This window comes from Brienomyrus brachyistius, chromosome 21, assembly GCF_023856365.1.
Source record: "Brienomyrus brachyistius isolate T26 chromosome 21, BBRACH_0.4, whole genome shotgun sequence".
NCBI classification, from domain to species: domain Eukaryota; kingdom Metazoa; phylum Chordata; class Actinopteri; order Osteoglossiformes; family Mormyridae; genus Brienomyrus; species Brienomyrus brachyistius.
The window spans coordinates 3,895,964-3,915,430 of record NC_064553.1 but is presented as its reverse complement, the minus strand read 5'-3'; the positions used below and the strand labels follow the sequence as shown (position 1 = coordinate 3,915,430).

The following is a 19,467-nucleotide window of genomic DNA, read 5'->3' as shown; positions in this document are numbered from 1 at the left end:
AACCTGAACACGCGCTGGTTCCGCGTTTTTTTTCCCTTAATCTAAAATTTCATGTAGACCTAAATGTATGTTCTTTGCCTTTTCAATTATGGGCATCTATGTTATGAACTCGTTCGCAAATGCATTGCGCGTGGACTTCCGCCGCAGTCTTTCTCTCAATTTTAATAATTTGTTGCTGCACAACAGCGAAATGTTCTCTGCATTTAGCCCTTATGTATAACATACATATGTATAACCACTGCGTGTATAACCACTGCCCACTGCTTTAACGCAGCTACTCATTACGGTTTATATTTAAACACGCCGATAAGCAGTTATAATGTCAATGAAAGACATCCGAGCACGAAGCACACTGCCTATAACGGTGAAATTTCTAGTAAACCGTGGTGCGGATCTTGCTGTCAGCTTTTTGGCTTTAAGACACGCTAGAGTGGGCATCTCCGCCAACTGTGGGTGAGTGACGCGCTGTCAGTCCAGGCCGGGTCGGATATCGAAAACCGAGACCAGATCCAACTGAAGGACACGCAGGCTTTCACTTTGAAGCAGGCGAGGAAAGTATCTAACATGAATAAAAGAAACGTTAAGCGTTTACCTTCCATTATCAGCGCGGACAAAGGCTGGTGTCCGCATTCATAGTCATTGAAATGATTTGAAATTGTAGTGGGTATGTACAATGTGGGAGACATCTGTTTTAAAATGACTTATTCTAAGCTCTTATTTTAACTTGTTAAACATAATGCTTAAGAACAGTAATATTAACCTCATCTTGTGGGTTGAATGTATGTTCAAACCCATCTCTGCCGACGATGCATTTTTTCATTTGTATGTTTGTTACAGGAGGGTTAGCATAATTATTTTCTAGCCAGTCGTGTCTCCTGAGCCGCCGGTTCCTACCTACAGCTACCGCACATTGTGCGAAGTAACGAGGACAAAAATCGTCCGTTACTTGATTGTTCCGTGAAAGGAAATGAAAAGAACTGATCAGTCCCATGAGAGTCCCGTTTTGGAACCTTTTAAGTTCTGTGTACATTTCTCACGCTTTACCCCTGGGTTAGGGAGAACCTCCACCTTGATGCTAACTGCGATGACAAATTCTTTACAAACGAGTAGATAATTAGTGGCATGTCTAATTATGCCAAACACACAAGCGTGGATGAGTCACAACATTAGTAAAGCAGTCTGTTCACGACTGGGTTATGCATTTCATGTGTGCGTTTAATAACACGTACCGAGTGACGTCAGGTAGCCATTTTAGTCATTTGTAAACACGTTATGTTAAACTTTATTGACTACTCATAACCAAAATACTTATTCGTAAATAAAGTAGAAATAAAAATGTATATATAAAACTCTTGATAGCTGCAATTAGTAAGACTAATAGTGATTCTACAAACACAAAAGCCCCCACGAATCATTAAGAAAATACGTAATATTTGGATGCTTGCCTCACTTGGGCTGGAGAAAAACCAAGTTTAATGTTTGGCATTCTATTACAAAAGTTATTAAAGAAAAAATGATGGATGAGGAAAATAATGAAGCTGATTTATACAACAGGCGAACAATACCAATATATTCACTACGTTCGGAAAGTTTTATTCTTTATTAAATCCATGTTTATTTTGAAAATGTTTCAACAACGCACCTTGGGTGACCTCTAGTGGCAATGAATATATTTACGTATTTATAATCCCAGCATAAAAGAAAAACGTAAATACGTAAAGCACACTTTGAATTAGGCCGTCCATAAAACAAACATTTTCAGGAAGTGTGATCTGTCCTATATTCCTAAAATAGTCCTTAAACTTGGTTATAGAAAATAAATGAAGTTATATCACCACGAGTATACTTCATTGGTTTTCACTGCAGATTTCATGTTTTGTCTGATTCGGAACACATCCCTGCCACTAGGGGGCAGGCACGGTGCGTTTTTATTTAATCCATGCACAGAGCATCCACCAATCCATCCATCCTCCCACCCATATCCTGCTTATCCTGCTCAGGGTCGCGTGGGGCTACCACGAGCCCATCCCACTATGCTACACGCGAATTGTATGAAATTTATAAAGTGTAAGATCCAATATGTGATCTGAAAGTTTTCCTTGGTGGTGGTGGGCTGGTGTTGTGGAGGTTCCGAGTCTTTCTTAACTTTGTCGAACACAGAACAGAAGCTGCTTGCCAAACGTCGCGCTCCCCAGGTTTGTGTCAGAGGGCGTTACTATGGTGACTGTTGAAGCCAAGCAAACTGCGCGGCTTCGCAGCATAGCCGCGGAAACTAGCTAACAATAGATAAATACTTCCAATAAAATTAAATTTAAGAGGCGGAGGCGCTGATCGGACAGCTGGATCTAATCAGGTTTGTGAGAAATGTAACGCAGTTAAACAGGAATGGTAACATAGTAACGATTTATTTATAACTCAAGTGACTGGGTGGCTGACTAATCGACCAAGAGAAACTTATGAGTTATGTTACGATGCTTAACGCCTTGTAACTGCTATAGTTTACGCTTTCACCCATTCATTATTAAATATCTATATAATAGCTTTCTATATTATAAAGAAGTTATTGTAGCCTCTGCAGACTATATTAGGCTAAATTAATGATTAGGAGAGCTCTGTCGGGCTGTTGAGTTTAAATGCAGCAAAATGTCATTATATTGTATCCTTTCGCTTTACATTTCGGTGATTCCGTGCCTTCTGGTTTGCGTTGATGTCATGCCCCCCCCCCCCCCTTCTTTAAGAAGTGAACCGTAAAGACCAGCCGCTTGCAAGATGAGCTCCGTTGTAGCTCAGAGCCATTACATCTTCGGGGTGCGCTCTGATGTGGCCAACAACCTCTGCTTTCTGGATGACCAAACCGTCGTTTATCCAGCCGGAAACCACTGCGTGTGCTACAATATTGATCTGAAATGGCAAAGGTTTATCCCAGGTAAAGAAAAATCAGTCACACCAAAGAATACTTCTCACAGGATGAGTGGTAAAAAAGTAATCAATCACAGTGCAAGCAAAATAAATATTATCAATGTTAGAATCAAACACAACTTATATGCAGATGCAGACTTTTTTGTCTCCTAGGCAAAGAGAAAAGCAGCAGCATGTGTGCTATAGCCATCAGCGCCAATCGCCGCTATCTGGCGGTGGCAGAGCGCGCTGACGGAGGTACAGTCACTGTGTACGACCTGCGCGAGGATCCGAGCCGGAAGAGGAAGGTGCTCGGCGGGGGGGACGTCCTCGTGCGGCAGTTCGTGTGCCTGGCGTTCTCCACCGACTCCAAATACGTCATCGGGCAGTCTGGGGATCCCGACTGGACGCTTTTCTATTGGATGTGGGAGAAGCAAAGGGTTATGGCCACAGTCAAAACTGGTGGGGTTACAAACCCTATATACCAGGTAAAACGGTCAAAATTATTACCATTATCACCCTCCTTATATATTAAGGTGTGATATTAAGGGAGTTAACTTGCGTTAAATTTAAGATGCAGGTGTTAAGATGGAAATTACTATCGGAGGGCATGCTTTTTAGAAGACATCTGCAGCAGTAATACATGAGCTTTAAGAAGTCCTTTCTGGTTCAGGTTAGCTTCAATCCTGAGAACCACACCGAGATCTGCGTCAGTGGAAAGGGTGTCTTCAAGCTTCTCCACTACTTTGAGGGATCTCTGAAGCAGTCCAGCTCCCCTAAGTTGGAGTCACACAACTTCCTTGCTCACGGCTGGATGTCGAAGACTCGGGTGATCGCAGCCACAGACACGGGGAGCTTGATGGTGTTCGATTCAGGAGACCTGAGGAGGGAGTTCAGTGTGAAAGCCGGCTTCCCCAAGCAGGACGCTGAAAGGTGGGGGGCATATATGTACCTTATTGGGGTACATCTGGGTTCATCTGGCTGTTTGAACACAAGGCGTGTCTTTTTGCCTTACAGTTCTGTCAGTAGGAAGCAGAAAAATTCAACCGACTGCGATGCGTGCATAACATCCATCGTGGCCTACTCCAGAGGGTTTGCATGCTCTGCCGGAAAGGGGACTGTGTGCCTGTTTGAAAAAACCGAAGAGAAAGATTATATTAAAACCAGAGAGATTCTGGTAATTCCATTATGTCAACTGCAAAGACACTTTTTCGCACAGTTTTACATTATTCAAGATATCATAATGACCTGCCTATTTAATTGGGTATGATTGCATGCGGGAATAATTCTTGTGCTCCGAAAGACATAATATTGAAAATGTTAATTTTCCTGTTGTCTATTTATTTGTGTTCAGTAATTTGGTAATCCACTGATCATGAAGTGAACTGGGACAGTACATTTGTGAGTCAACTCAGCCACAGTACCAGTCAAAAGTCTGGACACCCCTGCTTTTAAAGTCTATCACAGCACTCCATCTTTATCCTTATTCATGAAATAATACTTACAACATAACCTCGATGTGTGCTTAGGGTCATTATCTTGTTGAATGATTTTCAGTAGGTGTGTATAAATGTTTGACTGGTACTGTATGTTACACCAGTGGCCAAAATTGTGGAAACACTCCTGATTTTTAGAGATTTTTACTTTATTTGACTGTTACTCCAGTTACTTATTTAATCGTCCATCCATCCATTTTCCAAACCGCTTATCCTACTGGGTAGCGGGGGGTCCAGAGCCTATCCTGGGAGCAATGGGCACGAGGCAGGGAACAACCCAGGATGGGGGACCAGCCCATCGCAGGGCACACTCACACACCATTCACTCACACATGCTCACCTACGGGCAATTTAGCAAGTCCAATTAGCCTCAGCATGTTTTTGGACCGTGGGGGGAAACCGGAGCACCCAGAGGAAACCCCACGTGACATGGGGAGAACATGCAAACTCCACACGCATATGACCCAGGCAGAGACTCGAACCCGGGTCCCAGAGGTGTGAGGCAACAGTGCTAACCACTGCGCCGCCATCGTCCATGTATCATGTAATCATCCAATGTATGATATTTGTAACATTCTTTGATTGATTATAAACATTAACGCTAATATTTTTGTAGTACTTTTTAAAGCGTGATGCCAAACGTTTTGAAGGGAACTTGGGTGTGAAGTGTTGCTATTCACATGCATTACATTGACTTGGCTTGACTCGCTTAGTCGTGGAAGCAGTCGGAACGTCCATGGATGTAGCCGTCATATGTGTGCCGTATTGTAGATCCCTGAAGACCACAGCATCAGTGAGTTCAGCCAGGCCAAGCAGCAGGAGATCCTCACCTTGTGCATCAGCCCTTCTGAGGAAACGCTAGCGGCCAGCACAGACGCGGGGCAGCTCTACAGCATCTCCTTGTCTTCTGCAGAGATGTGTAAGGTAGGGCTGGTGATTGGCGCTGTCAGCTCAATGGAGAAGCAAGCTGAGAAGTGACGCGGTGCGCGGCTTCCCTTGTGTCATTCCCTAGGAGGAACAGGTGCACTTCCAGTTCCTCTCGCACTTCTTCCATTCGGATGCCGTCACGGGTCTGTCCATATGCAACCGCAAGCCGCTCGTAGCCACCTGCTCCGTGGATTGTTCCGTGCGCATCTGGAATTACGAGTCTAAGTAAGAAGAGTCCCCTGAATCTGTTATTGGCTGCGCAAAGGAATTCAACTAATCGTATTTGGTGCTATTCATTCAGTTATTTACTTAATTCCATTTCACTTTTAAGAAGATAACAAATGTTGCTTTTACTTTTAGGAAATTTGACTGCTATGCATGACAGTGTGGTCTTTATGGGAAATAGATGTCTACTGTTCTGCTGTGGTTGACCCTTCTGAAGATGTCTCCCCATACTTTGCTCGATGGGCTTCTCTCTTATCTCAACTCTGCCAGCACCCTGGAGCTCTGCAAGGGCTTCCAAGAGGAACCCTACAGCGTCGCCCTGCACCCGTTGGGGCTCTTTATACTGACGGGCTTCGCAGACAAGCTGTGTTTCATGAACCTTCTCACAGACGACATCAGGACCTTCAAAGAATTCAGTGTCCGTGGCTGTAGGGAGGTGAGCGTCCGTGTGCCTCCAGCCCTGCTTCAGTGCCCAAAACGCGGCAGCCATGACCCGTCTGTGCTGTGCTCTTTCTTTCAGTGTGCTTTTAGTCATGGGGGACACATGTTTGCAGCTGTCAGCGGCCACATCATTCTCATCTATTCCAGTGTAACGTTTGAAAACACCTTGAGCCTCCAGGGTCATAATGGAAAGGTGAGATGCAAAAATAAATCCAGTGAGTCTGTGGCTCAGCAGGTTAGGATGCTGCACTCGTGATCGGAAGGTCGTCGGGTCAAATCCCAGCGTGAGCAGAATGATTGCACCATTGGGCCGCTGTGCAGAACTCTGACCCCCGTTTGCTCCAGGAACTGGCTAATCCTGCTTTCTCAAAAATGCACATTGCACTGACTAAAAGTGTTCGCTAAATAAATAAAATGTAAATATGTGCGAAGTCATAGCTATCACAAAAAAAACTTGGAAAAAACCGTAAAAGTTTAAATTTTTCAGGGGAGAACAGCAATTACTGGTACCACAGTACTACAAGAAGTGCTACAAGAATTAAGAATTGTAATGGAAATGACAGTACAATGGCATTTCTTGCAATATTTTCCGTTTGGCAGGTGCGTTCCATTATCTGGAGTGAGGACGACAGCATCCTAGTGTCCTGCGGCACGGATGGTGCAGTGTACGAGTGGAGCACGCTCAGTGGTAAGCGCCTATCGGAGAGCGTCTTGAAGTCCTGCAGCTACTCCTGCGTCACCATGTGCCCCGATGCCAAGACCATCTTCGCCGCGGGGAGTGACTGCTCCATCAAGGAGATCCAGGACTGTCAGGTGTGGTACAAACTCCACGCCGTTCCTCAGGCGGAATAAACTCCCTGTAACAATGTTTGAAAAAGATGGAATTTTGGGATAATAGACATAATTATGTTAACACTCACTGTAGTGCAATATTCGTGAAATAAGACTATTGTGTAACACTTTACTTGAAGCTTTCATCTATAATGCACTATAATGCACCTTCATAATGCATTATAATGGCAGGTATAAGAATTAATAAAACATTACAGCATCTTCAGTTGACAGTCATAAGGCATTATAGTGTCGAATATAATACTTCATAAGTTCTGATGCAGTTCTCATCTATAATGCATTATAGTTACCTTCGTAATGCATTACAATGGTCAGCATAACAATTAAGGATCCTTTGTACTGCATTATGAAGATATTTATAGCGCATTATTGATGAGCATTCATAATTAATAATAAACATGGCTATAATGTGCTATGACTTTTAATAAGTATTTATGACCATGTTTATAATGCTTTATGAATGCATTATAATGGGTCATAGATTCTTACAGACATAGCATTCATAGAAAGTGTTACCAATTATTACAAATGATCAAATTGTTCAAAGAAACTGAGACACTCCACAATGTTTTTGACCATTATAAAAGGAGGACCTTGATGAAAGTGTTCTTTTTTCCTGATAGATCCTTAGAGAGATTCCCACTGAGGATGTGCTCTACACCACCATCGCCATGTCCCACTCGGGTCGGGTGCTCTTTGCTGGCACCTCTGCCGGAACAATTCGGACCATAAAGTACCCTTTACCAGTAAAGAATGCCTGGACTGAGTACCTGGGCCACGCTGCCCCCATCACAAAGGTTGACCACCGTGTTTCATACCAAACCTTAACCTTAATCTGCAGTGTCATGCAAATAAGTCATATACAGTTTGCATATCATATGCAAAAAACATGACTTTTACAGTTTTGTTAGGTTGTAAATACTAAGTAAGGTTACTGCAGGCCAGGGCTGCCCTGTCCTGCCCCTGGAGAGCTACCACCCTGCAGAGCTTATAGGTACAGCCCTAATTTAACACGCCTGATGCAGATAATCAGGCAGCCCTCCAGCTCTCCGGGTGGTAGCTCTCCAGGGGCAGGACTGGGCAGCCCTGTTGTAGGCATATGCCAAGATGGCTGTAAATATTGTCCTTAAAGCTAATACTAATGCTAATATGATGATTAGATGGTTTTTGTTGCCAGATGGTCATCACATCTAACGACCAGATGTTACTGACTATTTCGGAGGATGGCTGCCTTCTTATTTGGAAGCTCATTGACAAGGAGGGTTGGGGTCTGAAGAGGGACAAGGAGATCCACTATGCTGAAGAAACTCTCATCACCAAGCTGGACCTGGAAGAGAAGGTAGATGTTCTCTTTTAACTGCCACAGCTGTACTGGAACAGGTTGGCGGCAGCATACGAATGTGATATTGCTGCAGAACCAGGCCATGCTGGAGCTGAAGACAAGGGTGCATGAGCTGCAAATCGAGAATGAGTACCATCTCCGGCTGAAGGACATGAACTACAAAGAGAAAACCAAGGAGCTCGCAGAGAAGTTCGTTCAGCAGATTGAGCTGCTGGAAACAAAGAACCAGGTCAGCCGAGGTCACGTGGTGAAGATAAAGTGTAAGAAATATTTGAAGCTATAGCTACACAGTAAATACACCAATATTTACCAGCTTGTCTTTATGTCTGTGCCCTCAAGGTGCTGAGATCCGAAAAGGATAAGCAGGAGTTGGCCCACAAAGAGGCGATGGCAGAGCTGACGGCAAGGCACTCCAGAGAGCTTCAGGATGCAGGTGTCCTCCTAGATCTAAGTCCACACTTTGGGCGACTCCCCACGGAGTTTAGGTGAAGCTGATGGTGTAGCCGAGTAAATCGTACGCTGGAAACCAGCCTTTTTACCGTCGAATTCCCACAGAGTCCACAAATAACCAAAAGCTGGTTCGGGAGTATGAGAAATACCAGGAGCTGCTGCTCAAGTCCCAGCGCATGGAGGAGGACTATGAACAAAAGCTGCAGAGTCTGGAGAAGAGCAAGGCTCAGGAGCTGGAGGAGCAGACCCGGTGTTATGAAGGCCAGCTGCAAGAAGGTCTCCTCATGCTGGAACAGGTGGGCAACTTGGGGGCCAGGTTTGGGTTCTCCTCTAGGAGACATCCATCATTCATCACCCTGAAAGAAAGAAGCACCACAAATTCCCTTGGCTGATCAGGAGGTCAGGAGGGTTAGTGAATGACTTCATGATCGCAATGTTAAGGAAGTGCAATGAGTTCTAAGCAAATGTCGCTTCTGATAAACCACCTTAGGCAGTTCGTAACATTTACATTAGAGCATGAAGGTATTTATGAAGAACCAAGATTGTGACCGGTCCTTACCGTGTGGCCTCCAGCACCGAAATGATGCCGGGCAGAAGGTTCTGGAACTAGAGGAGTGTAATAAACAGATGGAAGAGGACGGAGAGCGAGAAATCCAGGACCTCCGCTTGAAGTATGAAAGGAAGCTCAAGGATGAGAAGGACACCAATTTGCAGTTGATGGGGGAGATTGGAGTCATGAGGAAGAAGGTAAACAAGGCAGGGTGAGATGGGGTGAGATGGGGTGAAATGGGGTAATGGCTGTTTCACATGTTTACAAATGATTTAATAGAGAGCTGAGTGATGTCAGTAGTTATGAGATAAACCCATACTGACATCATCCATCTACGGAGTTTGTCTCAGGCAGCATAAAGCACAAAGAGGATGCATTTTGAATGGGATGCCGGTCCTCAGGAAAATCAACAGGCCAAGAATAAAATAAACCATGATACAATGTTGGCAAAATAAGTAATAATCAAAACAGCGATGTTCATGCCCTGCTGATTATTTATAACTGTGAAAATAATCTGTGCTGGGAAATAAATGACATTGAGAGATGATAACTGAACCTCAAAGGACTCGAATTTAATCACATTTCAGTTTCTCCAACTTAAGTCTTGAAAGTACTGTTTCCAAACCATGGACAGCAGCATTGTAAATAAGCAGCTAAGTGTTTCGCCAGCCCTGATCACTGTTCCCTGTTTGCCCTGGTCTCACGGCATGGCAGCTCATCAGCGTGCAGCAGGAGATCGACAGGCGTAGTCAGGATATAAACAAGATGAAACAGGAGGAGCAGAAGATACTGGGTGTGATCAAGTCTTTGGAAAAGGAAATTCAGGGATTGAGGAAGGAGATTCAAGAGAGAGACGAGACCATCCAAGACAAGGTGTGTTCCTGGAGACAGGTTCAACTAGTGCAATATGGTCACTTTTCCAGAACTTTCCTAGCAGACATAAAATTGTTTAAAATATCCCAGCAGCTATGTTAGAATCTACCAAGACTAGAAACCAATGATAAAACACATTAAGCATTTTATTATATAAATACCCAAAGTTCCTGTGCAGTTCATTTCTCGTTACCTTTGCATTTTTAATGTGCCACTTGTTACACTGTCTGCAAAAGCTGAAGATAATGTAACCTGGTCACTTTTCAGGAGAAACGCATCTTCGATCTGAAGAAGAAGAACCAGGAGCTGGAGAAGTTCAAATTTGTGCTGGACTATAAAATCAAAGACTTGAAGAAACAGATTGAGCCCAGGGAAAACGAAATTAAGGACATGAAGGAGCAGATCCGGCAGGTGAGATCCCTGCCCAATTCCCCAAGACGATCATGTCGTCTCCATTGTTTCCGTTACAGAAACGTACTTGGCTGCCCCTTTAATTCAGGTATATATCTGTGAAGTTCCCGTCCTCTACAAACACCATGATTTCCCATCTGCTGTATCTCCACAGGTGGACATTTTGTTTGAGGTCTAGAATGTCAAAATCCAAACCAAGATTTTGCTGAGATTTTTTTTAACTTTCTGGACCTCTGGTTAAAATACACTAAAAGGACGAGTTAATCAGTAGAACCGGCAACATTTGGTTGGTCACGATGTGTCCTACTTACCTGACTGTGATTCATATGTTCTCCGTAATTAAACATGGGTTTCAGTCTGATATAGACGGTGTTTCCTTGACAGATGGAAGGGGAACTGGAGCAGTTCCAGAACCAGAATACCCAGCTGGACCTAAACATCGGAGACCTGAAAATGAAGCTGAAGACCAGCGAAACTGAGACGCATCGGCAGATACAGAAGGTGCGCGAGAACATGGTCATGTCCGACCAGGAAGCTGCTATTGGGGATTCTTCCTGGCACATGATACCTGGAAGACTGTTTGAACGTCTCTCGACTATTCCTGCCCCGTGACTTAATTCAGGTACGTCAGTTGGAGACATTGGTTGACCGGTTCAAGACTGACCTCCACAACTGCGTAGGCCACATTCAGGAGCCCAGAAAGCTGAAGGACAGCATCTGCAAGCTGTACCACCGCTACGTGCAGCAGTCTGATCTGGTGAGGAACCCGCGTGACCATCATCAGAGCTGGGTCTCCCACATACATACAGGATTGTTGTTATAGATCAGGGACTGACGTCACATGAGGTGGGCTACTTGTGGCTGCAGGTGGATATTGTGGCGATGGATGCCGATATTCAGAAGGAGTACAGTCGTCAGCGGGAGCACATGGAGAGGACAATGGCCTCCCTGCAGAAGAAACTGGCCAAAGAATCAGAGGTCCATCACGCAGAGAATGTCAAGATAATGAAGGTGAGGGAGGGGGATTGGGGTTGCAGGTGGAGGATACAGTGTATTCATCCAAACAAAAGACAAGGAAGACCATTATCCACTAAGATCTTTGGCGTAAAGCTCTGTGTTCCGTTTCTCGCATATTTAGCTTTTACTATGCCATGTTACATAACTCCTGCATAACTTTACACACAGATACGTAATTGTTGAACTCCTGTCAATCAACAAGAAGAGTACTGTGCTAACGATGCAAAGGTTGTTGGTTCAAATCCTAAGGGGGTCCCCACACACTGGAGCGAAGAGCTACAATTTAAACGCGTCAGGTCAATGAGTAAATGTGAATGTCGTCCGGGCAGGAAAACGTTTCGCTGATCAGAGAGATAAACCGGCTGAGGTGTGAGCTGAGGCTGGTTCATGCTCAACTCCACGAGTACAAGAACCAAGAGAGTCTCAGTAAGAATCTCAGGCGGCGGAGCTACTCCGGCATTGCAGGTAACACCTCTCCTAGCTGTTTGGGGAGTTTAACATAAAATATATGCAGGGATGCTCTACATCAGGGCTCCCCGTTCTGGTTCTGTACGGTTAGTTCGTAGATTTCCCTGTTCAGACACCCCTATTAACCTGGTAATTAGCTGATTAAGATGTGTTTGAGCAAACTGTGTCGAATTCTGGCCCCCTAGAACCGGAATTGTGGAGGGGGGGGACATGCCCTACTTTCTAAACATGCAGCTGTGATGAGGTCACACACAATATAAACATCATAATGATTCACAGGAAGATTTTTTTAAGAGATTCTAAGTGATTATTAATATAAACAGACGGTGCTACCGGCCCTGGTGTGGGGGCACGGCCCAGCTTGGCGGCGCAACAGGGGGCTGTGATCCAGCTGGAGCATGAGAGGGGCCCCCAGCCACAGACGCGCCGGACCCGGCCCACCAACCTGCCAGCCCTGAGCACCTGACATCTCCCACATGCATGTGGAGTGCCCCCCCCCCCCACCCAAGGGATCCTTAAAGATGCAGTGTGGGGAAAACTTTTTACAAAGCACTGGAATGTGCTCACTGCGTACCCACATCGAAGAAAAAGTCTAATGAAATTAAGAGGATATTTGCTCAAGCAACAAACTTTAAACTGATCATTTTTGAATGGATAATTTAGCTAATATTGGCAAGAAAACGACACTCTTCATCACTATATTCAAATAAAGTTCACTGTATTTCTTAAGGATTTCAGGAAAACCGTCTGTGTTTGTGTCTGTCTGTGCGTGTCTGTCTGTGTTTGTGTCTATCTGTGTTTGTGTCTGTCTGTTAGTGTCTGTCTGTTAGTGTATGTTCTTATGGCTGTGTGGATTTCCTTTGTTTAAAAATGTTCGGTTTCAGATTACTGGTCCCTTAAAGCTACTTCAGATGTGTCTGTGTTTTCTCTGCTAGACTGGCATGTAGCATCTAAGGACGATAACATATAGACCATTTCAAGATCCATTTTCTTAACTCTATGCCATCATATACATCTACCCATATAATGACCAGTAGGAAAATTTGCATGTGCAACAATTGATAAGGTGGAGCAACACAACACTGAGCACGGTCCCTGTCTGATGGAACTGCATGGCCTTTGTGGCTGGAGAAACATTTTATACATTATACAGCATTTTGTGTTGAGTACTCCTACGAGTGATTAGATGTGCTTATAGCACAGTGACATATACCGTGTATCATTCCTGCATTAATGCACAGGGCTGCCAACTTCGGTCAGCTGTCTGGAGTGAGATTTTCAATTCGAAGCAACTCTGCACGCACGTTTACATGCATGTAAAAGTTTTCTTACATTGTAAATAACCTTTAGGGTTTGGAAACTACCCAAACACCCTTGATGTAGGTTATTTTAACTTCCTTAATGGAATAATATAGATTTGCCGAAAGATTCCTTGCGTGATACTCAAAGCGTGTCACGCCAGACGCGTGCGAGTTGGTAGGTCTGCTATTATCTAATGATAATGCTCGTTTAATGTCTGAAAATGGAAAAGAAGCAAGAGCACAATCGAATATATTTTTACTTCAAATCAATACAAGTAGCTCCACCAGTCGCTGGAGAGTCCTGGAAGCATAGCGGCTTCGGCAAACGATGTTTTCCCGCTGATCGCGGAACGACGGCGGTACAAGCATGAAAGCAGCCGGGGTCCTGACATTATTGGCAAGAGACGTAGGTCTGCGATTTGCAATAAGCGTCCGGAAGTGGGGGCACGCAGGAGAGACTCGGCGATGGACGTGACCCGAGAAGGTAGAGAGGGGGGGGCGGGGGAGGTCTGACGGGCTGGGGTTGGGGGAAAGCGTGTTAAACATGCGATATTATTTGGTTATTGCACCTTTGCATGTTGTGAACTTCACGGCGAAAAAAAAAAGACTTACGTCGTATTTTTGGGGAAAGCAATCCAACGGCACAAAAGAAACAGAAGAGACCCTCAATACTGCCAGAGTGAAAACACGCAAACCGAGATAAGCTATAAATAAATAACTTTCAGGACGCACCTTTACCAAGGGCTGCCAACTCTCCCGCATCTGGCGCGACGCTCCGCTTTCAGATTCACGCTCACGCAAGAAATCTTCTGCGAAATCTGCGTTATTCCAGTAAAAAAACTAATATTGGCTCCATCAAAAGCGTCGAGGAAGTTTGCAAACACTGCAGACTATTTACAAAGTATTAAAACTGTTACATGCATGTGCAGACTTGGGCCGAATTGAAAATGTCTTTCCAAAAACCTGACCGAAGTAACTGTTATATATATTATATACACATTATAGGCTGTTATAATGGATCCTGCCTGCTTTCCGGTTGCCTGTGTCGTAACCTCATTGGCCTGGGATTTTCTTCATCCCTCTTTAAAATATGAAAGTCCGCTGGAAGCATAATATTAAAACTGTAAGTGTGGAATGTTTTGTGAATCTTGGCTATGACTCTATAAAATGCTGTGGTCTTCAGGGCGCGGCCCCCGGACGCATGTGTTGCAGCCCGTGACTGAATTAAAAACTATATTCAATTATAATTATAATTGAATAATAATAATAATAATTATAATAATAATTCAATTATAATTAATTTCTTCTATTTTATTAATTTTTTTAATCTAGATGCAATCCAATTTCCCTAATAATGTGATGCTACGTAGTTAACCAGCAACCAAGTAAGACGGCATCGAGATTAATTCCGACCACCAGCTTTTAAGAATTAAACGGTGGCCCCCAACCCCCCTGTACACTGGTAGGAGTGGCACTCGCCTAAAATTCATTGAAGGACACTGATATAATGTAATTTTCACTCCAGATAGATACGAAAATTTGCAATTCTGGAAATTGTAACATTCTGCATAAGATATATAAATGCACAGATTTTTTAGAATACCCCCCCCCCCAATTATAATATCAGTTATTTACTAATTTATATGTTTCGTTTTACTTTATATACAGGCTATCTAAAAAATGCAAATAACGTGGAGATTGTGCAGTAAAGTGAAATGTCCACTAGATGGCCGGAGATTTTTTTAAGCCACCCTGATCGAATTTGTCTACTGGTTAAACGTAATGTACACCCTGTACAGGTGTTTATAGACGACACTATTCCAGATTTTATTACGCATTTTGCAGTATGTGTTTTATACATATTATCGCATTGTATAGTTATTTCCAATAAAATAAATAATAACTTTGAGGATATAAAGCAATTACGACTTCTAGCCAGTTCTACTTCATTGTAAATGCGTCCGTCCTGAGCCGATCGTTTAAAGCGCCTGGTGTTTAAGCGAGCTGAACTTCAAATGTCATTTGAAGACCATTAAAACATACACAGGTACTATCTTGACTGTTTCAGAAATTGTACAGTTGCCATGCAATGTGACGAAATACTACAAAATGAATCTGCGATATTTCGCATTAAATATATACCACAGATATGTATCACTAGAATGGAGGACGAGTTGGATTTTTTTCTTTTAAATTCGTATGTTATTTGAGACCTTTTTGGAATCGGGAAATGTGACCGCAATATAAAATTATTTTAAAATCAGAAAAAAATACATAGACTTATTGCATATCGTAGTTGAGTGAAAATTTAATTACAGCATTAAACATGAAAGAACGCTACATCTTCTATTGTACATTTAAATATTTAAATATTCAGTAATATATTTGTCATTTAAAAATTAAGTCATTTAAAATAAATATGTGTCTATTTAGGCTTAGTTATTTAATAAATGTGTATGTAATCTGATTATAATTGTGTGTTCCCGGATATGGCGCTTACGTTTAACGTTATGTAAGATTGTGGATTTTCTTTGTATAAGTTTTCGTAAGTAATGTATAAGCGCAGAACTTCTAAGATGGAATAAAATCATTTATTTCAGGCAAAGTTTACGCCCTAAGGAAAACTCTGCTTGTGATTCAACTATACACAGTAACGACCGAGGGCGGCTGTATTACATTTTAAAGCGCAGTCATACTAAATCGTTTCAATTAGTTACGACCCTCAAATGTGATTGTACCCCCACCTACTTCGAATGTCACATTTTCATCACATGGTGAGCACGACATCTAGGCCTATCTAGTTCATAAGTTTACTAACAACATCAAAGTACCGGACGTTTAAGGCGGCCGTTTGTATGATAGGGTCTGTTCATCATTTTTGCCCGTTACTTTAGGAAAGAATGGACTCAGTGTTCTTAAGAGTAAACAAATTGTTATTCAACGCTTTATAAGAAAACAGAGAAGGCGCTGTTTAAGTGTGAAATTTATAAAGATAGTTATAATGTAACTCCATCACGTCGGGGACACTGTGTAAACTGTAAAACGTGTATTTAGAATTACTCTGAACGATTCCGATATTTGGTAAATCAGGGGGGGTGGTGATTTAGACGGCGTCTGTTCAATTCGTACCAGCCTATAAAATATTCAGGTTTATGAAGGAATTATCACAGGGGAATAATTTGGAGAAAATCATTTGGTTCCAGACTAAAATGAGCCTTGCGGATTCTGGCTTATGTCGTCAATAGCACATTTTCCCATTTAATCACACGTTTCTTTAGGGACAGAACACTACCTTCCATATCCGGTTTATCAGCTCTCCAGTTTTCCATTTAGTTGCAATATCCAGGGCAAGTTCCTATAATGTCTTTGCTTACGGTCAGTGACAATTTACATTTGAATGACAAGTTAAGGAATAAAGTTAAGTTTTTCTTCCAAAGTGTCAATTCTGGTTAAATCAATGCTGATCTGTAAGAAGCGACAGGGTGTCGGTTTTACAAGCCGGGACATCACAAGTATATCACAAGACCTGGCTGAAGTCACCGTAACATGGGTAGCACTCCTGTTTACTGCGTGGGCTCCGGACATAATTGGCGGGAAGACGGCGTGATGGTTTGGTAAACACAACATAATTCAAAAGTAAAAATTAATACGCAATACAGCTTCTTACGGAAAAAAAACATAAAATCTATTTATGCCTTTTGCAAATAGACGTGACGGTTTACGGTCTGTTTGTAAAGCGACCATCCAGCAAGTCATGCGTCGGTACCACGGCTTCGCCCCAGGGAAGTCATTTGCTTTTGATTGTCGTGAATTTTGTCTCCATTAGTGATACTTTAATCACTATTTTGGGGAAAGATCCATCATTTAATTATATATAACATAAATAGTCATGAGCGTTTTCATAAATGGTACAAAAATAGGCATATTACTGCAAAAACATACAAAATATATAGTGTTCTTTTATTATTTTTGTATTTATTAGCATATTTGTATTCAAAAGTCAGTTCATTATAAAGTTTCCTAGGTTCATAAAGTTTCTCTCAGAAGTACGAAAGTAGTAAGTAAGATGCGTGAGTAAAGGAGCGAACATTTATATGGTCGTATTAAACTCACCGCTTTGCACTGTAACAAAACTGTACTCTAGCTGGGAAAATACGTGTTTTATTGAATTATTGTCGCCATTTTCATTCGTACACGTATAAAACTGTACGAATTTGCAACTAACAATTATTGTTTATGTGAAGGATTTATTACCACTGTAACTGGGGATATGTCGGCATTAATGTTCTCTGTGCTGTTTGGTGAACATGGAATATAACCCCCTAATAGACACACTGCCTCTGATTATATAAGCTATAGTTCACCTGAGGTTCTTGCGTTTTATTTTTAAATCATATTTTACCGTAGTTACATTTCAGGGCTGGGTGTCTTATATACTGGCATCCAATATAAAGTAACGATGACCGTGTTTCCGGATAAAGCAGGATATTTGTCTTCGGCCCGCAGCCGCGAAACTCCCAACTCAAACTGTCCAGAACCACGCGAATGTCCTGCGTATCTGGAGCCCTTATAGTCTCATTTATTAATAGGTGGCATTTACAATACTATGGATATACAAAACAAAATTTAAACTCTTATGAACATTTTTATTTAAAATTCTCCTTTTTAGTCAAACTAAATAAAAAAACACTTTCTTACAAATATTTACAATTCATCTTCACATAAAGTGTACCCATATATTTAGAGCCTGTATAGTTAGAGCCAGTGCTTCCTGTAGGCATATATCATTGTAATTGGTTGTTATTGATTAAAAACAACTATGAAGAATGCCATTTCGACGTCGGTGCATTGGAGACTGTTGGTAAAAACTGTGCAGAAATAATGTTCGTCGGCACGCTGAAAACGGGTGTAAGAGCTGGTGACGTCCGGGATATCATCAGCGACTGTGCGCTCAGTAAGGCGGACTGAATGGCTCCCGGGGGCCGGGTGATTGTCTGTGGATCGGACGAAGTGCTTGATGCCCCGATTATGTTTTCTATGCTAAATGATGGCCTTCTGGGGTGCGCTGCCTTCGTGCCTGACGCCGTCCGTGCACCATCCAGCCGCAGATGAATGCTCGGCGTGGCCGGAGGACTGTACGGCCTTCGGCTCAATTCAGCGGAGGATAAAAGCGGCAGAGCAGGTGGAAGCATCGCAGTCAGAGACGGAATAAATGGGTACTGCAAACCGGCGGCAGGAGAGAAAGCTGGTGGAGGCATCCCATAATGACGACCGTACGGATTCCCAACGTTGTATGGCCCAAAAGTCTGCATCAGAATGGTGGTCTGGTCTCTGAGTATATCTGGCTGGTGCCTCTTAAATCTTTTCCGTCTCCTTAGGAAGCTGCCGTTATCAAACATATCTTCCGACTGTGGGTCCAGCGTCCAGTAGTTACCCTTGCCAGGATTTCCCGGCTCCCTTGGGATTTTGACGAAGCAGTCGTTGAGGGACAAGTTGTGTCGTATCGAATTCTGCCAGGCTGGAAACTTCTCTCTGTAGTACGGAAACCGGTTGCTGATGAACTCGCAGATACCGCTAAGAGTCAGTTTCTTTTGCGGGCTCTGGAGGATGGACATGGTTATGAGCGCGATGTAGGAATACGGCGGCTTTACCAAGCTGCTTTTCGGCTTCTTCTGTGTCGAACCTGACGCACACCCCTGCTCGTTTCCAGTACTCTCCCCATCGCCTGCTCTCTCGTATTCACACGAGTTACCTGTCATCCCCGTGACCCCGATCTCCTGCATGCCTCCTAGGTCTCCCTGGCAGTCGCAGTCGCTGTCCACGCCCAATTCCTCGTCGCCCTCGCCAACGACATCGATGTCCGCATCTTCAGAGGTGATGGCCGGTTGTGCTGACATATGGCTGGCGCTGGTGCCTTCAGAGAGGGTCATCACCGCTTACTTCCAACGCTAAAGGTAGCCAAGTGACTGACCAGTCGCGGTGCGGATCATCAACCGATTCTTCTTGCCACTCTGATGGTTCAGATTTCAAAAATACAGTATAAACAATTCGATATAAACCCGAAATTCGTTTACTGTATCGGTGTCCTGCACTCTCAGGATGAGTTTTCTCCACAATGACTTTTTACAACTTGAGGCGCGGCGATTTTGACTCAGATTAACAATCAGCTGTCCGGTTAATTACTTTTCACTTAGTTATACAGTCACGTGGTCGAGT

General features: G+C 43.2%; 2 protein-coding genes across 3 annotated transcripts; one reads left to right on the top strand and one right to left on the bottom strand.

The window, feature by feature from the left end:
* Window positions 1–241: 241 nt before the first annotated feature.
* cfap57 (cilia and flagella associated protein 57) lies at window positions 242–12,727 on the top strand. Of its 2 annotated transcripts, XM_048988726.1 has the most exons (23): window positions 242–2,353; window positions 2,739–2,926; window positions 3,073–3,386; window positions 3,572–3,831; window positions 3,916–4,075; window positions 5,166–5,318; window positions 5,407–5,546; window positions 5,817–5,982; window positions 6,067–6,180; window positions 6,588–6,800; window positions 7,463–7,636; window positions 8,017–8,178; window positions 8,255–8,410; window positions 8,521–8,614; window positions 8,737–8,927; window positions 9,205–9,378; window positions 9,896–10,054; window positions 10,322–10,465; window positions 10,850–10,966; window positions 11,088–11,222; window positions 11,333–11,476; window positions 11,812–11,947; window positions 12,274–12,726. In XM_048988726.1, the coding sequence occupies exons 2-23, from the start codon at window positions 2,770–2,772 to the stop codon at window positions 12,414–12,416; spliced, it is 3,606 nt and encodes a 1,201-aa protein (XP_048844683.1). In that variant the 5' UTR covers window positions 242–2,353; window positions 2,739–2,769; the 3' UTR covers window positions 12,417–12,726. The 2 variants fall into 2 exon arrangements, with proteins under 2 accessions (XP_048844683.1, XP_048844681.1); XM_048988724.1 differs by having other exon boundaries at window positions 2,742–2,926; window positions 3,572–4,075; window positions 12,274–12,727.
* Window positions 12,728–17,345: 4,618 nt separating this feature from the next.
* LOC125716455 (forkhead box protein D3-B-like) lies at window positions 17,346–19,467 on the bottom strand. Its single transcript, XM_048988751.1, has one exon. It carries the CDS (start codon window positions 19,179–19,181, stop codon window positions 18,069–18,071), a length of 1,113 nt encoding a protein of 370 aa, XP_048844708.1. The 5' UTR covers window positions 19,182–19,467; the 3' UTR covers window positions 17,346–18,068.